At 40.5% G+C, this 19,284-nt stretch overlaps 1 protein-coding gene across 1 annotated transcript in view; it reads left to right on the top strand.

The window, feature by feature from the left end:
- Positions 1 to 17,093, top strand: part of PTCHD1 (patched domain containing 1) — a 36,852-nt gene extending 19,759 nt beyond the window's left edge. Inside the window, exon 3 of the mRNA XM_069873830.1 lies at positions 12,116 to 17,093. Within this exon, the coding sequence (XP_069729931.1) occupies positions 12,116 to 13,770 (1,655 nt within the window). The 3' untranslated portion in view covers positions 13,771 to 17,093. The remainder of the gene's footprint in view (positions 1 to 12,115) is intronic.
- The last annotated feature ends 2,191 nt before the right edge of the window (positions 17,094 to 19,284 follow it).

The raw sequence follows: 19,284 nt of genomic DNA, 5'->3' as shown, positions 1-19,284 counted from the left end.
AAGGGTGCTTGGCTAGCACATGCCAGCACAATGTGGTTCGCTGGAGCTGCACCTTGGTGTCAATAAGGAGCCTGGCCCAGCTCCTTCTTCAGTTTTCTGGAAGAATATGTTGGTAGGGAATTGCAATTCATTTTCTGTTTTCTCCATTCCTGCTAGGATGTCCCATCTACCATCTTGTTGGAGTTTTTTTAATTTACCTTCTCTCGAGTCCTTTCCTCTTCTCAGCCACACTTAGCCCATAGCTCCTACCATTTTCCCTATATTCTTGAATAATTTCCTTGGCTGCCAAACAGATCCCCACCATACCCTGCAGTTGTATTTCAGCTTCTTTGGATTTCCCAGTTTTCTACCATTCATCCTTTGCTTTTTCACACTGCCAAAGGACTCCAAGAGTGCCCAGAAGTATGCTTGGTTTTTTTGTCACTCCATCTGCTCAGCTTTCCCAGTTCAACCCTGTGCAGTTCAGTTGTACTCCTAAAACATTTTGTGTTTTGCTCCTTTCATTCTGCTCCTAAGAAGTAAATAAAATTATCTGGTTTTACCTTCCTTGAGCAGAATCCCAGACATATAATTTTCCTAGTCATTCCTTTTTCCTCTCTTTTGTCACACCTCAGTCCCTCAGTCTCTTCCTGAGCTCTCTAAGCAGTCACATGTCTTCTGCAGTCCCTCAGGCATCACTCAGCATTTCTGTTCCTCATGGGGAACAGCAGAAGTAGTCCCTCAGACCACCTCCTCACTCGGTGTACCAATGAGCATTCTCACCAAAGTCAGTGTTTTCCATCCAAAGGCAAAGTGATGAACCACCTCCTCCGCCTGCTGATCTCCCTCTCTCCAGTTCTACTGAAGGAGGATGCCACAAGCCCTTGGAGAAACTCAAACACCAAGAAGGCACTAATGCATGGGAAGGAAATAAGCAGGCTTAAAATACAAATGGTAGCAAAAGTATTTTAGACACTTGCACCAGCCCTTTCCCATGCAGTGCAAAAATAAGGAGAGCGTGCAGAAGGCTACATGTGGTGGTGACACAGCCAACATGTGTCCGTGTTCCCCCCTCACCAACACAAACCTCAGTGAAATCCTTGCAAGCATACACGCTTCCTGGTCTCAAAATAGTGTCAATGACTCGGTAAATATAATGCTTTTTGGAAAAGAGGCACTGTATCTGTAGGAAGTCTGTCCAGAGAACAGTTTAATATTGAACCCAAGTACTATACAGTCATTGAGTAAGATCAGTCATTGCCTGTTGACTGGTAATGCTCCAATATGTGCTCATTTCATATGAAAAGTGTGTTACAGGTGATGCAGTGCATTTAATGAGAATTCATTTATGCAGACAGTAGTAGAAAGATGTGCTTCTACTGTCGGCATTCTTTTAACTGCAGAGAAGTCAGTGCATGCAATGGTTTAATGGAAGGGCTTGTCAAGAGAAGTCCCAAACAGTCAAAGGTACTGATACTTTGGCTCCAACATCCTGATTTTCTTCAAGTAGTGAAGTCCCTCAAGAGAAACTTCCACATATATGAAAATATATTGGAAGTTCACAGGTTAGAGAAAAGAAACCTTTTACTATACATATACATGTAGGAAATATCTATCTATATATCTATCTAAATATATATATATACACAAACGTGTGTGTGCATGTGTATGTTTGTGGTATGCGTTGCATGCTGGACTCAGCTGAGGAAGGTTGCCAGGATCTGATGTGACTTTTCAACATATGTCTTTCTGTGAGAGATACGGTGCATATTTTGTGCATCTAATAACTGACATCCCCCAAAACAGGCAAGAGCCAAAAGGCCCCTGTGGCAAGCATGAGACCTCGGCATTCTGGCAGGGGATGATGGCAGAGATGGATTAAATTAAATTGGAATAGATAATGTCTGGGTGCTTGATGGAAAGCCCAAGCTGAGTTTCAAATTTGCAGTGATGAATGAGTAGGTCTTACGTGCTTTAACTGAAGTTTTGCAACTTCTTGAACATTGTGTTTCACGTATGGTTGATCTAGATGTTATATTATGAGTAAAAGTAATGATGCTTAACCAGAGAATTCAAGGATATGCCTGAGATGTTTTAGTTGTGGCTTTCTTACTAGAAAAGGGGAACTTGAAATGTGGTAAACTAATCCATATTCCACTAGGAAAACACACCTGAAGCAATTCATATTTTGGCATGTGGGCTTAGAAATTTTCAAGAGATTTTAAACATTATTTTGCCTTGTATACTCACTGTGTCTTGCTCTGTCTTCAGGAACTGTCATGTACTATATGTCACTTGGCTATTCTGCAACATGGTAAACATTAACCTTACACAGAAGGTTGCAGGTAGCTTTCATTCACCTTTGAGTAACTTTTTTACACAGCGTGCATAAAATCTGTCAAAACCTCATTTTGTGGGGAAAACCAGATTGCAATTTAGTCTGCTGATATGAATCTAAGCATCTCATATGCAAGACAAGCCCAGTAGTACTTAATAAATAACTCTACAACTAACCACCTCCTTGGCCAGCGGGGCTTGAGGTACATGCATCATGGGGGAGCTTCATCTTGATGGCCACGTCTGTTATTCCTGGGCAGAGAGATGCTTAGAAGGGCCAGCAGGAGTTAGAGGCTCCCCTGCTGCTTACCCCAGAAGCACTGGCTTACACGCACAGCACAGGTTTGGCTCAAATGCTTTCAATTCAGATCTGCGCAAGGTGTGGGTAGTCAGCAGATGAGCACACTGTGCAGACATAAATGTTCCAGCAGCTAAAACCAGATTTCACTAACGCTCAGCTCCTTCTGTTGCGCTGAACGAAATACGACTTAACTTTTGCCAGGTCTTCAACAAAACTAGAGGAGAGCAAGTCACACATTTAAAGAGAGTTGACAGCCTGCTATTTAAATGCCAAAATAAGTCCTTACTGATTCCTAAGTGGAATTAAATATTCACTTTATATATAAAAGTAGATTTTTTAATCATAACTTGCTTTGCTTATCTGCTGTTCTCAAAATAAAAGAACCACTCAAGTTTTCTCTCAAAGATATTTCTGTTTTTAAAATTTGCTTATCTGACATTCTTGCCATCACTATGACAACAAAACTTTAAATATTACATTGGTTCAATACTAAAAGAGAGTAATCCAAGCAAAAAAAACCCAGCATTTTCCCAAAGCCTAAATCAGTAATTTTTACTCTGTTGAAATCAGTGGCACTGTTCAAGATTAACCATGTACTTGCTGAATTACTTATATGATCATTATAATAAGAGCCCATTGATTTGAACTGAATTTGGTGTGGTTTTAAAAAATAACTTGAAAATGCATTATTAAATGAGAAATTGGCTTTTTTTTATAAAGAATAGCTTTAAAATAGGCATACTCCAAAAATAAAAAGCGGTGAACCATGTTACTGCTATTGCTGACTAAGGATTGTGGTGAAGGCTAGAACTGTGAATACTCAGGCATTGCTTAATTCTGCTTATTTAAAATACTTTTCCTTCCCTTTATGTCTTTTCCCCTTACATGGGTAGAAAAATTACAGGAATGCCTACATGTGCTTCGTGTATATGTCTGTATTTCTTTAGAGCTAACGATTTTTATGTAGAATGATTTTCATTTCAATAGTAGTATGTAGATCATACTCTTAAAATTATCTTGTGGTCTGTGCCATTTTCTGAAAAATCAGCTCGTTATTGCTTGTTTGCCATTTGGGAAGTTTATAATTGGGATACATAATGTACCCTAAGCATCACTGACTGTGTCCTGACCACTTAGGGTGAGATCGAGAGTGTGAGGGCGGTTTGTTTTTGTCAGTGTACTCTTTGCACAAATGTGCATAACATTGTAGTATAACTCAGAAAGAGCGACACCTGACCAAAGCAGACTGTTTCACAAAGAGCTAATCCTATGCTGGTTTTCTAAGAAGTTAAGTGTAGAAACATAGAAATGGTAGTATGTTACAGCAGACATTCATTGCCAGCAGTCTGGGATCAAAATTACATTGGTACAGCAGATCCCTATGAGTCTTATGAGCAACCTAGCCCCCTTTTAAGCTGTGCTTCGCAGCACAGCACAAGACCTATATGAGCTATAAACCTTGTGCTGGATTTCCAGACGCACCCTGTTTTCCTGCCTGTGCACTGAGCTATTTGAGTGCAGGCTTAACAGCCTAGGGAGCCTTTATTCAGGAACTATGAGTAACAATAACGTTGTGGAGTCATGAAGTGTTGAGCACCAGCTGAAGATTTCTTCTCTGCGTGCACCAACCAATACGGTGTGTTGTACAAACAATTTCTCTTCTTCAGCGTGCTTCTGTGGGCACAACTGCCCATAGGTGTGAAACACAGAAGATACTAGGAAGATATTATTAAACATTTCAGTTTCTCTTATTTTGTTGCCAGGTAGATGCAGCACAAAACACAACTTTCTACTCAGAGACTGAGGCAAATTTTTATATGGTGTGAATGTGCCAAGATGTTTGTGGTTTGTATCCTGGTAGTAAGTTGAGGAATAGATGGATGTGCCTGGGGCTTTCTGACTGGAGTGGCTGATGCAGTTGTAAGCATGGCTGAAGAGATCAGCCTGACAGTTGAGGGTGAATGGTGAATATTTAGATGTAAAGCAATCCCAGAGATGGGTCTGCTGGTATCATGCCTAGATGCCTAACTGATTGACGTATCCAATTTCAGTATGTTTCTCTTTTGGGAAGATCCCAAGCCAGACATCAACAGGCATAGTACACCTTATCGATATATGTGTAAAATCTCGTAGTCTTTAGAGCAGCAATTGTAAATATTGAACACAACAACATTGTCATCATATTTTTGAGGTATGTTGTCATATCTGTAATCTAGTTACAACACAGATATGTAGGGCTGTGTGTTTCAGGAGGTAAAGAAAACATTGCAGTGGGCACAGCCTACATTTATACCAATTTATCCTATCATGTATCACTCTTCATGTGTTCTTCTTAATTCAGGTAGCACACCTGCATATGGCCTTAATGCTTACTTGCCCTTCGAACACATGCTTGGAGGTATGAAGTGAAGTCAGCTTCTGCTTGGGTGGCTTTGACTTCGCTCACTTTGCAAATGAGGACACATTTAAGATTACTCAAGCCCTCGCTCCCTTTGCCATAATTCTTCTGCTGCCTGGAAACACAGCTGAACAAATGAATACCTTATAGGATGTTAGCCTCCTGTAGGATTTTACTCTACACTGTGAAGTGAGACCCTAGAAATACTCAGGCAAGCGTAGGAAAAGCAAATAGGATTTGCAGTGCATTTTCTCTCAGAAATGTTGTCTCAGAAATGTTCTCAGCAGAAATGTTGTCCAGGGTTCCCCTTGTCCAGGGATGGACAAGCCTGCACACGGTGGGATGTCTGATAATACAGACCCTCTTGGAGGTCTGATATTCACACAGCAAAACTGTAACATTGCAGCACCATTCATGGACCACAAAAAAGTAGACATCATTTAGAGTAACCCCTTGTTTGTTGCAACAGCACGCTAGTGATGATATAACTGTTCGGTTCAACCCATGCCACTAAGTCTTGATAAACTCAGTGAGAATTGTCGTGTAAGTTAGGCTTGGTGCTGGTTTTGTCTGCGTGCTGAAGTGTAGCAATTAAGGCACGTACCCCGTCGATGAGGAAACAAGCGAGATCACCTTTACTGAGTGGATGCAAACCTTATATAGTGTTTCTGTATCCAGTCAGCAGCTACCCCAGTGAATTTCCACCTGTGAGAATCCTGGAGTTACAGTGATAGAGTGCAACCCACTGTTTACCACAGATGTGCCCTTTATCTTCATGTTTTCCATCTAAAGCATTCTTTTCTTATTAACTCATGGATCTTATTAAAGATTCCAAGGTGCTAACAAGCTAGCAAGCATGAGAACACTGGCTGTTTGCTCTGTGCTTGCTGCTAATATCACGGGTATGCCAAGGCATCGGCTGCTTGTCCCAGCATACACGCCACAGTGAAGTCTTTCATGCCCGCATTGAAGGATCTTCTTAGCTGCAGTATTTTATTATTTTAGTGAGAACAAAGCCAGCAGTTTGCTTCAAATTGATGCAAATTCTCCTGCTCTCCCTGCATATTCAGTAGCACTTTGAACCTGCTATATGTTCCGAGTTAAAATTGTGCCTGCTGGGAGAGGCCACATGAAGCAGGTCGCATATTTAGTCAACAGCTGATTGCAATGCCTGTTGCAAAGATAGTCTGGATTAGCAGTTTCACTTGGCTTTTCAGAAGGTGGGAGCTGATGAGCTCACGAATCTAGCTGGAAAAAAATAAGTCAGCAGGGGGAAATTATCCCAGCCTTTTTGTTGACATTACTGTGGAAAGCAATCCCAGAGCTGAGCAGTGTACATTGTTATATTTAATACTGTCAGCTAGGAAAATTCATTGCACCTTCATTATATCATATGTTATTACAGGTATAGTTTTGGAAAGAGCAATTCTTGCATTGTGTTTCTGATCTCCCATGTACTAATTTTACACAAGTGCAGTTCTTGAGACCTTGCCTGCATTGGCAGCAAGCTGGGATATGAATTTATAGCATCCTAGCTATTTCATATTAATTCATCCGGTGTTTCTCTCTGCAGATGATATTTCATTCCACTTTGAATTTGAATCGAGCTGTCCTTCACAGATTTCCACAAAGAAAGCTGGTGTGACATAGCTAGTCCTCTCTAAATTCACACACTTTTTCACAGCACACAAAACTCCTCTTGCAGACAAGTGCTCCTGTGCAGTGGGATGATTTCAGGCTTAAATCAACCTAAGTGAGACAGCATTTGTCCAGCTGAACAGACAGTGTTACAAGGATGCAGCTGTTGCAATACAAGCAAAAACCTTAAATCAAAATCCAGACTTAACCTCAGTAACTCCATCAGAGCATGATTCCACTGCAGGTTTTTGCCTACACAGTTTACAAGGCTCCCATACCTCCTACTATGACTCATTCCCAATTTCAGCCAGTCTTTCGTGACATCAGTGTCAGGAAAAGATTTCAGATTAAAAAATAACTCTTACAAAAAAAAAAAAAAGATTGCTGATGTTGATGTTTCTAGTCCCAACAATTCCTTTAGTCCAGTTTAAACTACAAACAGATTAATTAGCATCAAAGAGGGAGCAGCACACTTCGGTAGGGGAGGGTAAGCAGTGCCTGAGAAGGGAGAAACACTTCTTAACCCAGCTTTGCAGCTAAAGGAGTCTTCCCCCTTAAGAAGACAGTTTGGTGCTTTATTAGTCTTAATTCTGGCAGTTAATGGGCAACATACGTACTGGTGCAGCATTCAGCCTCACTGAGGTAGAAATTAATCATTATTAGTGTTTTGTGTGCCACTGCATTAAAATGGGATGAATAAAATTAATTACCCCTGAAATGCAACCTTCCTTACAGAAGGCTGGAACGTCACAACCTGTAAGTGAGGCTTCATTCACGGAGAATGCATCGATGTATCAAGCACACATGTACACACACAAAACCTTCAAAACAGTAAAAACAAAAAAATTGAGTCCTACAGTGTACTAATATTCTCTGATTTCACAACTGGATAAAACAGCAAGAAGAGGAACCAAAACATCCTTCTCAGTAATTCCCCTTACTTTGTCTTATAGAAGTCTATTTGAATACCCAGACCTCATCTTATCACAATAAGATCAAAACGTCACATGATTTTATTGCAAAATTGAACATATACCTTAGTCTTTAAAAAATAAAAGCAGGCAGCAGCCTTTGTTTTAGGGAAGCAATGAAGCCAAGTGAGTCTGTGACTCCAGTGAACCAGAGGTCACTTCATGGCCCTCCCACAGGCTCTGGGGCTACTTGAAATGCCTTCACTCCTCTCTGCTTCAGTCCTGCCATTTACCAGGCAGGAGCGGAGCCAACTTTATACCTAGGTTTCTGATGTTCATTCATAAAGGCCTCTAGCTTGATCAGGCACTTAGCAGGGGAAAGGATGCATTTCTTTTTTGAGATTTTAAAATGGTACCAAAGAGAACATTTTAAGTACCTGCACATAAATAGTGTTTAAACTGAGGTAAAGAACTTGATAATTTGCGTTAGTTTCCAAAATTTTTACAAGTGGGTTTTTTTTCCTCTCCTGCATGCTGTGCATTGGTTTTGCAGAGCAAAACTGTGATTGCAAGACTTGATCTTGAAGGAGGAAAATGACTTTTTATAGCATTTTAAGGATGCTCATAAAAACACTGTATTTAAGCTAGACATAACTTATTGTGTTTATTGCTGGTATTGTTATTAGCTTCTAAAATGAAAGATAGTCCACCTCAGTCTGTAAAAACTTTAAGCTCCTCAGAAATAAATAGTTTTCTTCATTTTCTTTGGCTACAAAAGCCAAAATTTCTGTCTTCAGTCATCTAAGTCATGTGGTAGGAGCATTTTCTACAATGCAAAGTAGTAGGAAAAAAAGAATAAGGAGAAAACCATTTTAGTTGCCATTTTCTCCAATATCTTTCTCCTATTCCCCTAAAATTTTCCTTTGCCCATTCAGAATCTCTTTTCTGTAGAAAAAAATCCCATCTCTCCACGTACTCCTTCTTAGCTCATGGTTGTACACAGCCTGACTGTAGGGCATGACCAGTGAATCATAATAGCAAATGTCAACAGGAAAAGATCTCCTGTAACCCATTAGCTGTTTGAGTTCATATTTATTATTTACTGAATGACTGTGAAGAATGAACAAATTGCTCCAAATCATTACAAATTTGTGGCTAAACCGCCAGTAAAAGGAGAAAATCAGTTAAAGCAATTACAGAATTTATTTGCAAGAAAAAATTGCCTTCTCTTCATTAATATTATACAGGGAAGACATAGCACCAGCGAGAGAAATAGAGGTAATCAGTGCAAATCAGTTAGGGTAGCAAAAAAAAAAAAAAAGGAAACTCTGAAATGATAGTATAGTGAAAGAAATTCTCACAAAATGCTTCTGTGGACCTATCTGCCTTAAACTCTGTGGGTTAGACAGGTACAAACATTAGCAAGTTAGACAACATTGGAGATTGTCACCCCAAGTTGTGCTTTGCAATCAGAAGACTAAATTAGGTTAAGTAAACCCTTTTCTAGCTAAATAAGGCTAATCTTTTGACTGCCGTGCCTAATTTGTGCACAAGTTTAGGCTTAATCTTTTTCAGAGGGTACTGAATCTAGTCAGTATCATCAGTGCCACCGATGCAAAAACTGTGCAAGTTTGTCATTTAGGCTTAGGTAAATGAGAACTTTGAAGTTATTATACAAATGTACAATTGAAGGAGAACACCAATTCCTAGCACGTAGATTGTGTAGCAAAGAACAAAAGGAACCTATCCTAAAATAGAAGAGAATCTAAATGTTTTTCTGTTGGCTTTGTGGAGCACGTGTGATGATGCCTCTTTGTGCATTTACTTGAGCAATTCTTTAAGTCAGATTCCATTTTAGGGTGGTCTCAAAGATTATGTAAGAGTAAATTGTGGTTTTATGTTTTCAGCTTACAGAAAATATGTGGTATCAGGAGTCGCTTTATGAGACATCTGAAATCTTATACCTGTTGAAAAGTCATGCTCAGGATCATATTTAATTAGCTCTAAATTCTTTTATTCCTTGCAAAGCCAAAGGCTTTCCAAATTAATGCAGCTATTTCAGTATTTTTAGCCAAGAGCCTATTATGACTGAAATGTTTTTTTACAAAAACATCTTATAGCTAAAGCTCATGATGGAAATAATTTGTAATATTCAATGACCTCATTTTATACTAGTTTGCTCATTCAAAGCTAATGCATATGATGCCATGTGAAATTCTCAGACGAGCCTGTCTGCAGGACTTATGGGAGCCATAAATGGATTAAACCTCTCACTCCCTGCTTTGGCAAGTGATCAGTTACATTTAAATAAAGGTCAGTCTGTCTTTACAAAGAACATGCTGAAAGCAAGCTTAATAGCTTTCCCTACTGAGCCTAGAACATAACTATTTGAAGCATAATTAGCAACAGGGTGCCAGTCACTGATTGCGCTTTTTGCTTGATTTTACGTCTGGGGTGTTCCAATATTCCCCATTAGCTTTAAGAGAGGGCACAGTGCTCATTATCAAATTGACAGTCTTGACCTGGCCTCTGAAAGCCGCTGTAAAACACTGTTTGTGAAAATTAAGATGAATGCCAAATGCCATACCAAAACTAGAAGCATAATATTGCTGCAAATTGGACAGTTGTGGTCCATGCCATTGCTCCAAATAACAATGTAGGTAAAATATCTGATATACATGAGAGCACTTTGTTACTCTAAATACCAGGTGACCATGATAAGGAGGTACACCAGCTGTCCTGTTATCTCATCTTATGAGCTCTGTATTTTGAATTCCTTTTAAAATACCCTGTACCTATTCTTCTCAGTGTTAAAAGAATTATGAGCTTTGCCATCTGTTAAAATGTAAATAGGATAATCTGTGCAGAAAAGGTGGGGTCAATCAACTACAGTTGCTTCTACAGTAAAAGGAAGTAACCACAAAAGGGTTATTTTGTTAAGTTAATGAAATATTTAGCCTACTTGAGGCATTTAAGAATAAACATGATCATAGAATCATAGAGTAGTTTGGGTTGGAAGGGACCTTAAAGATCATCTAATTCCACGCTCCTGATATATTTTGTGGTTTCCTGGTTCTTCAGAATACCTCATTTGTTTGGGATTTTCTTGACTGATGATATTAATAGCTCATGTGGCGAAACTGACAATCATCTGCAGGTGCAGAGAACAGAGCCGATACAGCAATTTTGGTGCTCTGCAGCCAGCCTGAAATTCTAACAAAGATCTCTGAATTACCCTGGCCTGCCCTGAGCATCAGCTTCAAAAATCCAGTGATTGCACTTCAGTGTCCTCAGCAACAAATTCAGCACTGATCATTTTATCTAATATTATCACGGAATGGGTAAGAGCAAAATACTGTGGACTGGCTTTGGGGAATTTTTAGAGATAATGCAAGAGCAGACCAAAGAGGTAGACAGCAAAAAGAGAAGGAATAAGGAGGAGGGAGTAATCAAAAGGCAGCAAAGCGGGTGGGATGAGATAGAAAGGACCTATTAAGTAAATATGAACATGATAAGAAATATTATGAGAAAATATTCGCATTTTAGGTGTGATATCAACAAGACTATATCTTTACATGCAAGTCTGTGTAAAACACCAGCCTACTTTGATAGCTGGCTAATGGCTGCATTTCCAGCTCAGGTCCACTATGAAAGAGTAGAGATCTGTGTTCTCCAAATGTAACTTCGTTATCAGTCACGAAAAAAAGAAACCATAAAAGAAAGATGACCAACCAGGGGTTAAGATAAAATCATGCACTTTTCCCGATTTGCCTGCACTTGGGAGGTTAAACATGGGATTTTAGGTCTGCAGGTCTTTATCTCCTTTCATGAATGCTATATTCGTTTTAAGAGTTAAGTACATTACAAAATGTAGGAATAGCCAAGAAAAATAGAGCTGTATTTGGTTTAACCAGCCCTTAGATGTATTACAGTAAGGAGACCAATGCATTAAGCAGTTCCATATCAATTCTAAATTTCTGCTTTCTAAAATGTATTTGTAAATTTTTTTGTTTGTTCTGTTTCTAGGATTTCTTTTTTCCTGATGGAAAATTTGTGTGGGAAGTGGAGAAATCAGTGACTGATTTACTTGGCAATGTTCAGTTTATATGAAGGTCTTATTTTTTTACAGATGTTCTACAAAGCAACCATCCAATGCTCTGCTTCCAGGATAGGCACTTCAAGGTTGTATTTCTTTGTTTTCACCACAGGTCAGATCCCATCACCAGGAAAAAATAATTTCAAAGCATCTTCCATCACAGGCACTCTGAAATAATGAAACAGCCAATCAGAAAAAAAATGTTTTTCTTTAACCCATCAACCCTGTGCCAGCGATGCAGAACTCTCCTCAAGCTCTGGCAGTAAGGTTTGCTAGTCAGGTAGCAAATGCGTTCCTGTGGCTTAGACCACCATAATAATTTCTCTCTTCTGCAGGACACTTCAAGCATTGATAACGGCAAGCTGTGTTTCCTTTGAGTCTTCTAGCATGTCCACATTACATTTTTGCACATGTTGATTCGAGTACTTAAACACTCGCTTTGTTCTCTATTGTAGGTCATGGGTTATATGGGACTTTTGAAATGTTGTCCTCCTGGAGAAAAACTAGAGAAGACCAACATGTTAAAGAGAGGACTGCAGCTGTATTTGCAGACTCCATGCTCTCGTTTTCTCTCACCACTGCCATGTACCTGGTCACTTTTGGAATAGGTGCCAGTCCCTTCACTAACATTGAAGCAGCCAGGATTTTCTGCTGCAATTCCTGTATTGCAATTTTCTTCAACTACCTCTATGTACTCTCCTTTTATGGTTCCAGCCTGGTGTTTACTGGCTACATAGAAAACAACTACCAGCATAGTATCTTCTGCAGAAAGGTACCAAAGCCAGAGGTATTGCAAGAGAAGCCTGCATGGTATAGGTTTCTTCTGACAGCCAAATTCAGTGAGGACACAGCAGATTCGGAAGAAACAAACACTTATGAGAGTCATCTTTTGGTGTGGTTCCTTAAACGCTATTATTGTGACTGGATAACAAACACTTACGTCAAGCCTTTTGTAGTTCTCTTTTACCTTGTTTATATTTCCTTTGCCTTAATGGGCTACCTGCAGGTCAGTGAAGGGTCAGACCTGAGCAACATCGTAGCAACAGCGACACGGACCATTGAGTATACGACTGCCCAGCAGAAGTATTTCAGTAACTACAGCCCAGTAATAGGGTTCTACATCTATGAGTCAATTGAGTACTGGAACACTAGTGTCCAGGAGGACGTGCTGGAGTATACCAAGGGCTTTGTGAGGATATCTTGGTTTGAAAGCTACTTAAATTATCTTAGGAAACTCAACATATCTACTGGATTGCCCAAGAAAAACTTCACTGATATGTTGAGGAACTCCTTCCTGAAGGCCCCTCAGTTTGCCCATTTTTCAGAGGATATCATATTTTCCAAGAAGTACAACAACGAAGTTGATGTTGTGGCCTCCAGGATGTTCTTGGTAGCCAAGACAATGGAAACCAAGAGGGAAGAACTTTATGACCTCCTGGAGACCCTGAGGAAGCTCTCTCTCACCTCCAAGGTGAAATTCATCGTTTTCAATCCATCATTTGTGTACATGGATCGTTATGCCTCTTCAGTGGGAGCCCCCTTACAAAACTCCTGCATTAGTGCTTTATTTCTGCTTTTCTTCTCTGCATTCCTGGTGGCAGACTCTCTGATCAATGTCTGGCTCACTCTAACTGTTGCCTCGGTTGAGTTTGGAGTTATAGGTTTTATGACGCTGTGGAAAGTGGAACTAGATTGTATTTCTGTGTTGTGCTTAATTTACGGAATTAATTATACAATTGACAACTGTGCTCCACTGTTATCAACCTTTGTCCTGGGCAAAGAGTTCACAAGAACTAAATGGGTGAAAAATGCCCTGGAAGTGCATGGGGTAGCTATTTTGCAGAGCTACCTCTGCTATATTGTTGGTCTGATTCCTCTTGCAGCTGTGCCTTCAAATCTGACCCGTACACTGTTCAGGTGCTTGTTTTTAATAGCATTAGTCACCTTCTTTCACTGCTTTGCCATTTTACCTGTGATACTGACTTTCCTGCCACCGTCCAAGAAGAAAAGGAAAGAGAAGAAGAATCCTGAAAACCGTGAGGAAATAGAGTGTGTTGAAATGGTGGATATGGATAGCACCCGAGTGGTTGACCAAATTACAACAGTCTAACTTGTTTGTTTGTTGCTTTTTTTACACTAGGTCTTACTGAGAAAAAAAAAAAAAACAAAAACATACTGACTAGTGCTGACTAAATATCTGGGGAGAGGAACAGGTTTGGAGCTTTTCCTTCACCCCTCTAATCCAAACCCAGGAATATTCAAAATGATGGGAGAAATTAAAAATATATTTTTAAAAAAAGAGCTGGGGGATTGCACCTTGCTCAGCTCCTATAACAGGTAATAAGAGAGAATTTGCACGCACATGCAAATAGGAGTTGAATTTTAAACGAATGAAGTAAGATCTAATGAGAGAAGTTGTGTTCCTAAGCAGCTGTCTGCATCGCCAGTACTGCAGATGCTGCAATTATTGTGGCTAAACCCAATCAGATTGAAAGGTCAACTGTCAAGGCTGAAGTAGCACTAAATGTTCGCTGGATGTAAAGGCTTTACAAAGTTTCTGCACAGCAATAACTCAAGTCAGTGAGTCAGCTCTTATAGGTCTTAGCCATCACATTTAATTTTTCGTTTCTCCCCTAATCTAAACATTTATGCAAGTCTGTATAACTATCTGTACTGGGAAAGAAGGCAGTACACAGCAACCAAACACTTTCTAAACACTTACATTATATATCACTTTTTTTTTTTCTAAAAATAATATTTTAAAATGTAAATCATCCCTTGTAACATTTTTAATCATGGTTTTATAGCAGTTTCTTTTTCATATAAAAACAAACAAAAAAAAGAACAAAAAAATTCCAGTGACTCTGTCACTCTAGAAAATATATAGTTCTATTTTATACATGTCTCGCTACTAGTTAAACACGTAATCTGCTTTACCAACTGTAATTTTGTTAGGACTCTACTAACACATGCAAGTGGATCTAGCAGCAGACAGAAGATGGTGTACTGAATATTTCAGCACCAAAATCCATGACACAAACCTCAAATATTAAAATGTCATCAAGGAAGTGAATGTTAGGGCTCTTTTGGTGAGAGCCTATTTCAGGCCATTCACTGTTAATGCACACTAAGAGGATTAGTGCGTAGTTTTACGTAATGTATAACTTAATCCCTCAGTCTTCCTAGAGGACCTGTAAAGCAATAGACCTTGCAGCTATGGGCTCTTCCAACAAACAGTAAACCATAAGAGTTGTATGGAATACACCAAAGGTTGAGGCTGTGGTTTATCAGCAACAAGTTTAACATTGTCTCCAAAGAGCCTATATCTAAGGGGCCTATTGAAAACATCACATCTGAGGGAAGACAAATTAAAAAAAAAACTTAAAAAGATTACATTACTGAATCTTTTTGGAGCTGTAAGTTCTAAATCAATAATTTTGTCAGCATCTGTGATGTGGAGTAATGCAGATAAAAAAGCATCTCTTTCCTCTTCCGCCCCCTCCACCTTCAAGAGCAGCAAGCTCATTACTGTAAGGTTTTATCATGCAGCTGAACCCCAGTGGGGATACATAAGCTAGTTGTGTAGGATTTGTTGAGATTATTTTGACTATACATTGCCTGCAAAAACCCAGTTGCAGGAATCAGGCTGGTGTGTTGGGTGGTCTCATGAATATATGAACTATTTTTGGTGCAAGGTGAATGTATTGAAACCAGATTCCTTTATAGAGCTCATCCGGAAAGCAAGAGTACTTGATAAGTTTTCAGCAGGTGGCACAGTGTTTGCCTCAATAACAGTGTCTGGAGGGCAGAGGGATGTTGCAGGAGCCTTGGGGCTTGGAAATGAGAGCGCTGTGGCTCAGGAGGCTGCCTGTGTTGACCATATGGTGACTAGCACATGTGTGGTCACAAACACAGGGTATGCTTCATTGTGTGAAATCCTTTTAGCATCCAGTCCTAGTGAGCTTCCACTGCTTTGTGCAGGAGCCGCAAATGCCATCTAGTGAATACTAATTTTCAAGCAAAGAAATACTTCTGAGGCTTCCTCCCTTGCAGAAAATAAGATAAATGGATATTTTGCCCTGAAGCAAGATGTTACATACTGACTAGCAAAACAAGTCAGCAGTGCAGCCGGCAACATTTACTTTCCCCTGGATAAGTCTCTTCTCTGACCAGAAGGAAAGGAAGCTGTGTCCAGGAATGCACAGGTTCTTTGCTTGAATAAACAACATTTGCTGTGGTAGCGGCTGGGAAGCTGTAACAACTTCGGCCTTGGCAGAAATCAGGTGGGCACCTTAAAGACAGCCAAATGAATGTGAGGTGAGGGGAAAGACTGGTTTCCCCTGCTTTCTTTAGATTCAGGCCTGGGGTTTTTGAGCCAAAAACATTCCTTATATATACTTTCACTGTAAAATTTCTGTGATGGTCAGTATGTCATTTAAATAACAATCACTCTGTCTCCTGGCTGTTCAACAGGCTGCTGCAGTGGCTTTTAAGCTTCTGAGGGTATTAGCAAATTAGTTGAGAGTTCTAGAGGAATTGCGAACCACTTTTGACAGCAGCAGTCTACTGGCTTGTGGGACACCTGGAAATGGAAGATGTGCGAAAGAGGTTGGTTTTATACATCAGAGAGGAATACACAGCAAACACTTATTTTACACCTTGTCTCATCCCTGATGGTAGTACTTGCAAACATGAGATGCAAGGATGACTACCATAAAGCTCGTCACGTCTAATTGAAATGCATAGATAGAGGCATCCTTAAAGAGATATCCAAAGAGAAGCTTGTAGTTTCACGGATCTCTTATTGAATCTGAGTGTGTGAGGCCTTCAGAGATCTTCAAGGAAGGTGATAAAACCGGTGATAAAATTACTTCTCTATCTCAAAACCTGTCAGAAAAAGAATGTGGAAGCACTCCTATGCCAAAGTGCTGCAGGATGTGCGTGAGTGTCCACGCAAGTCTGTGTGAGAAGTCCTGCAGCCCATCCCTTTGCCTCAAGGCAGAGCCAATGACATTAAATTGTTTCTGAAGGATGTTTGTCCAGCCCATTCTTAAAAATCTTTTTAAGGGCAGATTCCTTCCCTAGAAGTTACCCCCAGTGCCACTACTGCACCAGTAAGTAGTAATTCCTGCTGGCTGCCTGTGACTGAGGAGGAGGAGTCACGCTGCTCTCAACACAGGGAAGGACTTGCCAGGCAAGAGGCGGTCTCTAAAGCCTCCCGACCCCCTCAGAAATCTGAAACAGAGCCAAAAGTAACATGTACGTTTATCACAGTTCCACCTTGAGCTGCCACTGATCTCCCCACCTCCATGCTCAGTGAGGTAAAGCCATGAAAATATTCAAGGCATACTCAGCCTAGGTCCATGAGATTTCTGCCTGAATCCTGATGTGTCTTAGGGATGCACCAAATACTCCTTCTCTACAGGTAGCCTGAATACCTCAACAGGAACCGGAGCAACATGTTCTCAAGGTTTCAGACTATGCTAACCCACTTTGGCCTTTCTCCCCTTTGACTTTTTCCTCTGGAGCAATTATCTTCACCAAAGTCAATTGGTCCTCGCTTCACCAACTGATAAACAGGTGTAGATGCTGTGCTCTGTTCTCAGTCCAAAGCACTCCCAATGGCTAACTGTGCATAAGATTTTATCCTTACTGGTGAACCTCTGTTTTGGAAGATTACCTAGGCTTAAGTGGATTTTTTTGTCATACTCTTAACTGGCTTTTTAGCCCAGGTATCACTGTGGTTTTGTTTGCAATATAGATGACCCAAATTTTGTGTAAACCAGTGAGCATAACAGGGTATTACACACTGTCAGGCACTGACTGAAATCTAACAGCAAAAATTTTAACTAAGGCTAAGAAGTCTATGTAGGACTGTGGCTCACTGAGCACATATATCTTCTACAAACAAAATTTCCATACAGTAAGGTATGGTGTACAGTATATTTTTACTATGGGGTAAGCATGGGGAAAAAGAACAAGTCTAAGTGCATATGACCATCAAGATCAATCCAGTTTTCTCATAATATAATTCCTAATATTGTCTTGGCACTAGTTCATTTTCAATTTTCAAGTATTCTAATTGGAGGAACAAATGAAGAGAGAAAAAAGTTGGTATAACTGTGCCATAAAAATTAATTGATGAAACCAGAATTTTCTGCCCAAGGGTTTACGTGAAAGTGTTCTACTTAGATTAAAATTAGAGCTGTGAAGGCTGAGAAAAACCTGTCTGGCAAAGAAAAAGAGCTTCTTTCCCAAAGACAAGCAAATACACTTGTCATGGTCAGCTGCATGAACCTGGAGGGAAAGCAGTACCAAAGTGGCCTGAGGTTACGTTGAGCCACGTGAGGATTCGCATCTGCTCTCAAAAGCTTTCTGAGCCAGCGCTGCATTCAGGTAAAACGTGTACTGTAAATTGAAAGGTGTATTTTTAAATGCTTTTCTCTAGGCTGACTGTCTTCCTGTGAGCCACAAAATCTCCCCTCAACCAATGCCTTGTTTATTTTTATTCAAACAGGAAACAAAAGAGAGTGGCGGTGTGACTGGGCAGAGTTCAGGAGAGTCAGAAAGAAGACTGTGATTTCTCTTAAAAACAGCGAGGAAGCCAGAAACAGCTCTTTAGCAAGATTTTTTTAGGAGAACTTCCAAAACTTAGCGGACTGGTGTTTTCCCTCTTTGTTAATTTTGGAAGCAGATAGTGCATCCAAGAAGATGTGGGGAAGGGAAGCTGAGTTAATAGGAGTGAGCCTTGGGTTCACTGTGGATCCCCAGTTGCTGTAGCTGCTCTCACTTGTTTGAGAGCTGACAGCAGGTTGCAAACACAGGAGGGGCAGGAGCAGCTGTGCTGCGTGGGCACCGGGGACACCAGACCAGGCACTGCCATGGGGATGCTTCCCATGTCACCATCCCATAGCCCAGCCCAGCAGTTTATGGGGGCGTGCATGACCCGGAGCATGCTCCAGCTCCCATGCGTGCACAGCTAGCTCCTCACATGCCTTGAGTTATGGCAGCGCTGCTGGTTTTTGCTGACCCAGAGCTTGTGTGGTAAGGCACAAGCCCCATGGGAAGCTACTTTTTGGAAGGCTCTGTCACAAAGGATTAACCAGAGCCTTTTCCTCCCCTGCTGTCACAGGTGTTAAAAACCCGATCCGCGCAGACTAAATTGTACAATTAACTACACAGGGGCAAAGTATTTCTTCCATGGTTTTATCGCTACATTGACCACTAAAACTACTTGTCATTTATTTACTTATAAATATTTTGAAATAAGTAAAGCCTTCCCAGGGTACATAGAGCTCTAATGAGAAGGGGGCTTGGAGGGGAGAAAGCCTCTTTCCTTCTCCAAAAGTAGGCAGCATGTGGTGGGGATAGGCCCCCAGGGAGTCCTTGTGAAACCCATCCACTGCTGGGAAAGTGCAAGGGAGAACTTTGGGGGTTTTTTTATTGTTGGTTTGGGGTTTTTTTTGAGAAAAATATGTCAAAGGCACCCCAGGAGGGGATTCCAAGACATATTCCTGCTCATGGCACATAGGTTGTGACAAGAGTAACATGCCCCAATGTGCCACCACTCACCCTGTTGTGGTCCTGGTACAGCTCCTGCCTGGAGAAAGGGCACTTCAGCATC

This window comes from Phaenicophaeus curvirostris, chromosome 1, assembly GCF_032191515.1.
Source record: "Phaenicophaeus curvirostris isolate KB17595 chromosome 1, BPBGC_Pcur_1.0, whole genome shotgun sequence".
Taxonomy (NCBI): domain Eukaryota; kingdom Metazoa; phylum Chordata; class Aves; order Cuculiformes; family Cuculidae; genus Phaenicophaeus; species Phaenicophaeus curvirostris.
The sequence above is the reverse complement of the archived record's forward strand: the minus strand, read 5'-3'. Positions and strand labels throughout refer to the sequence as shown.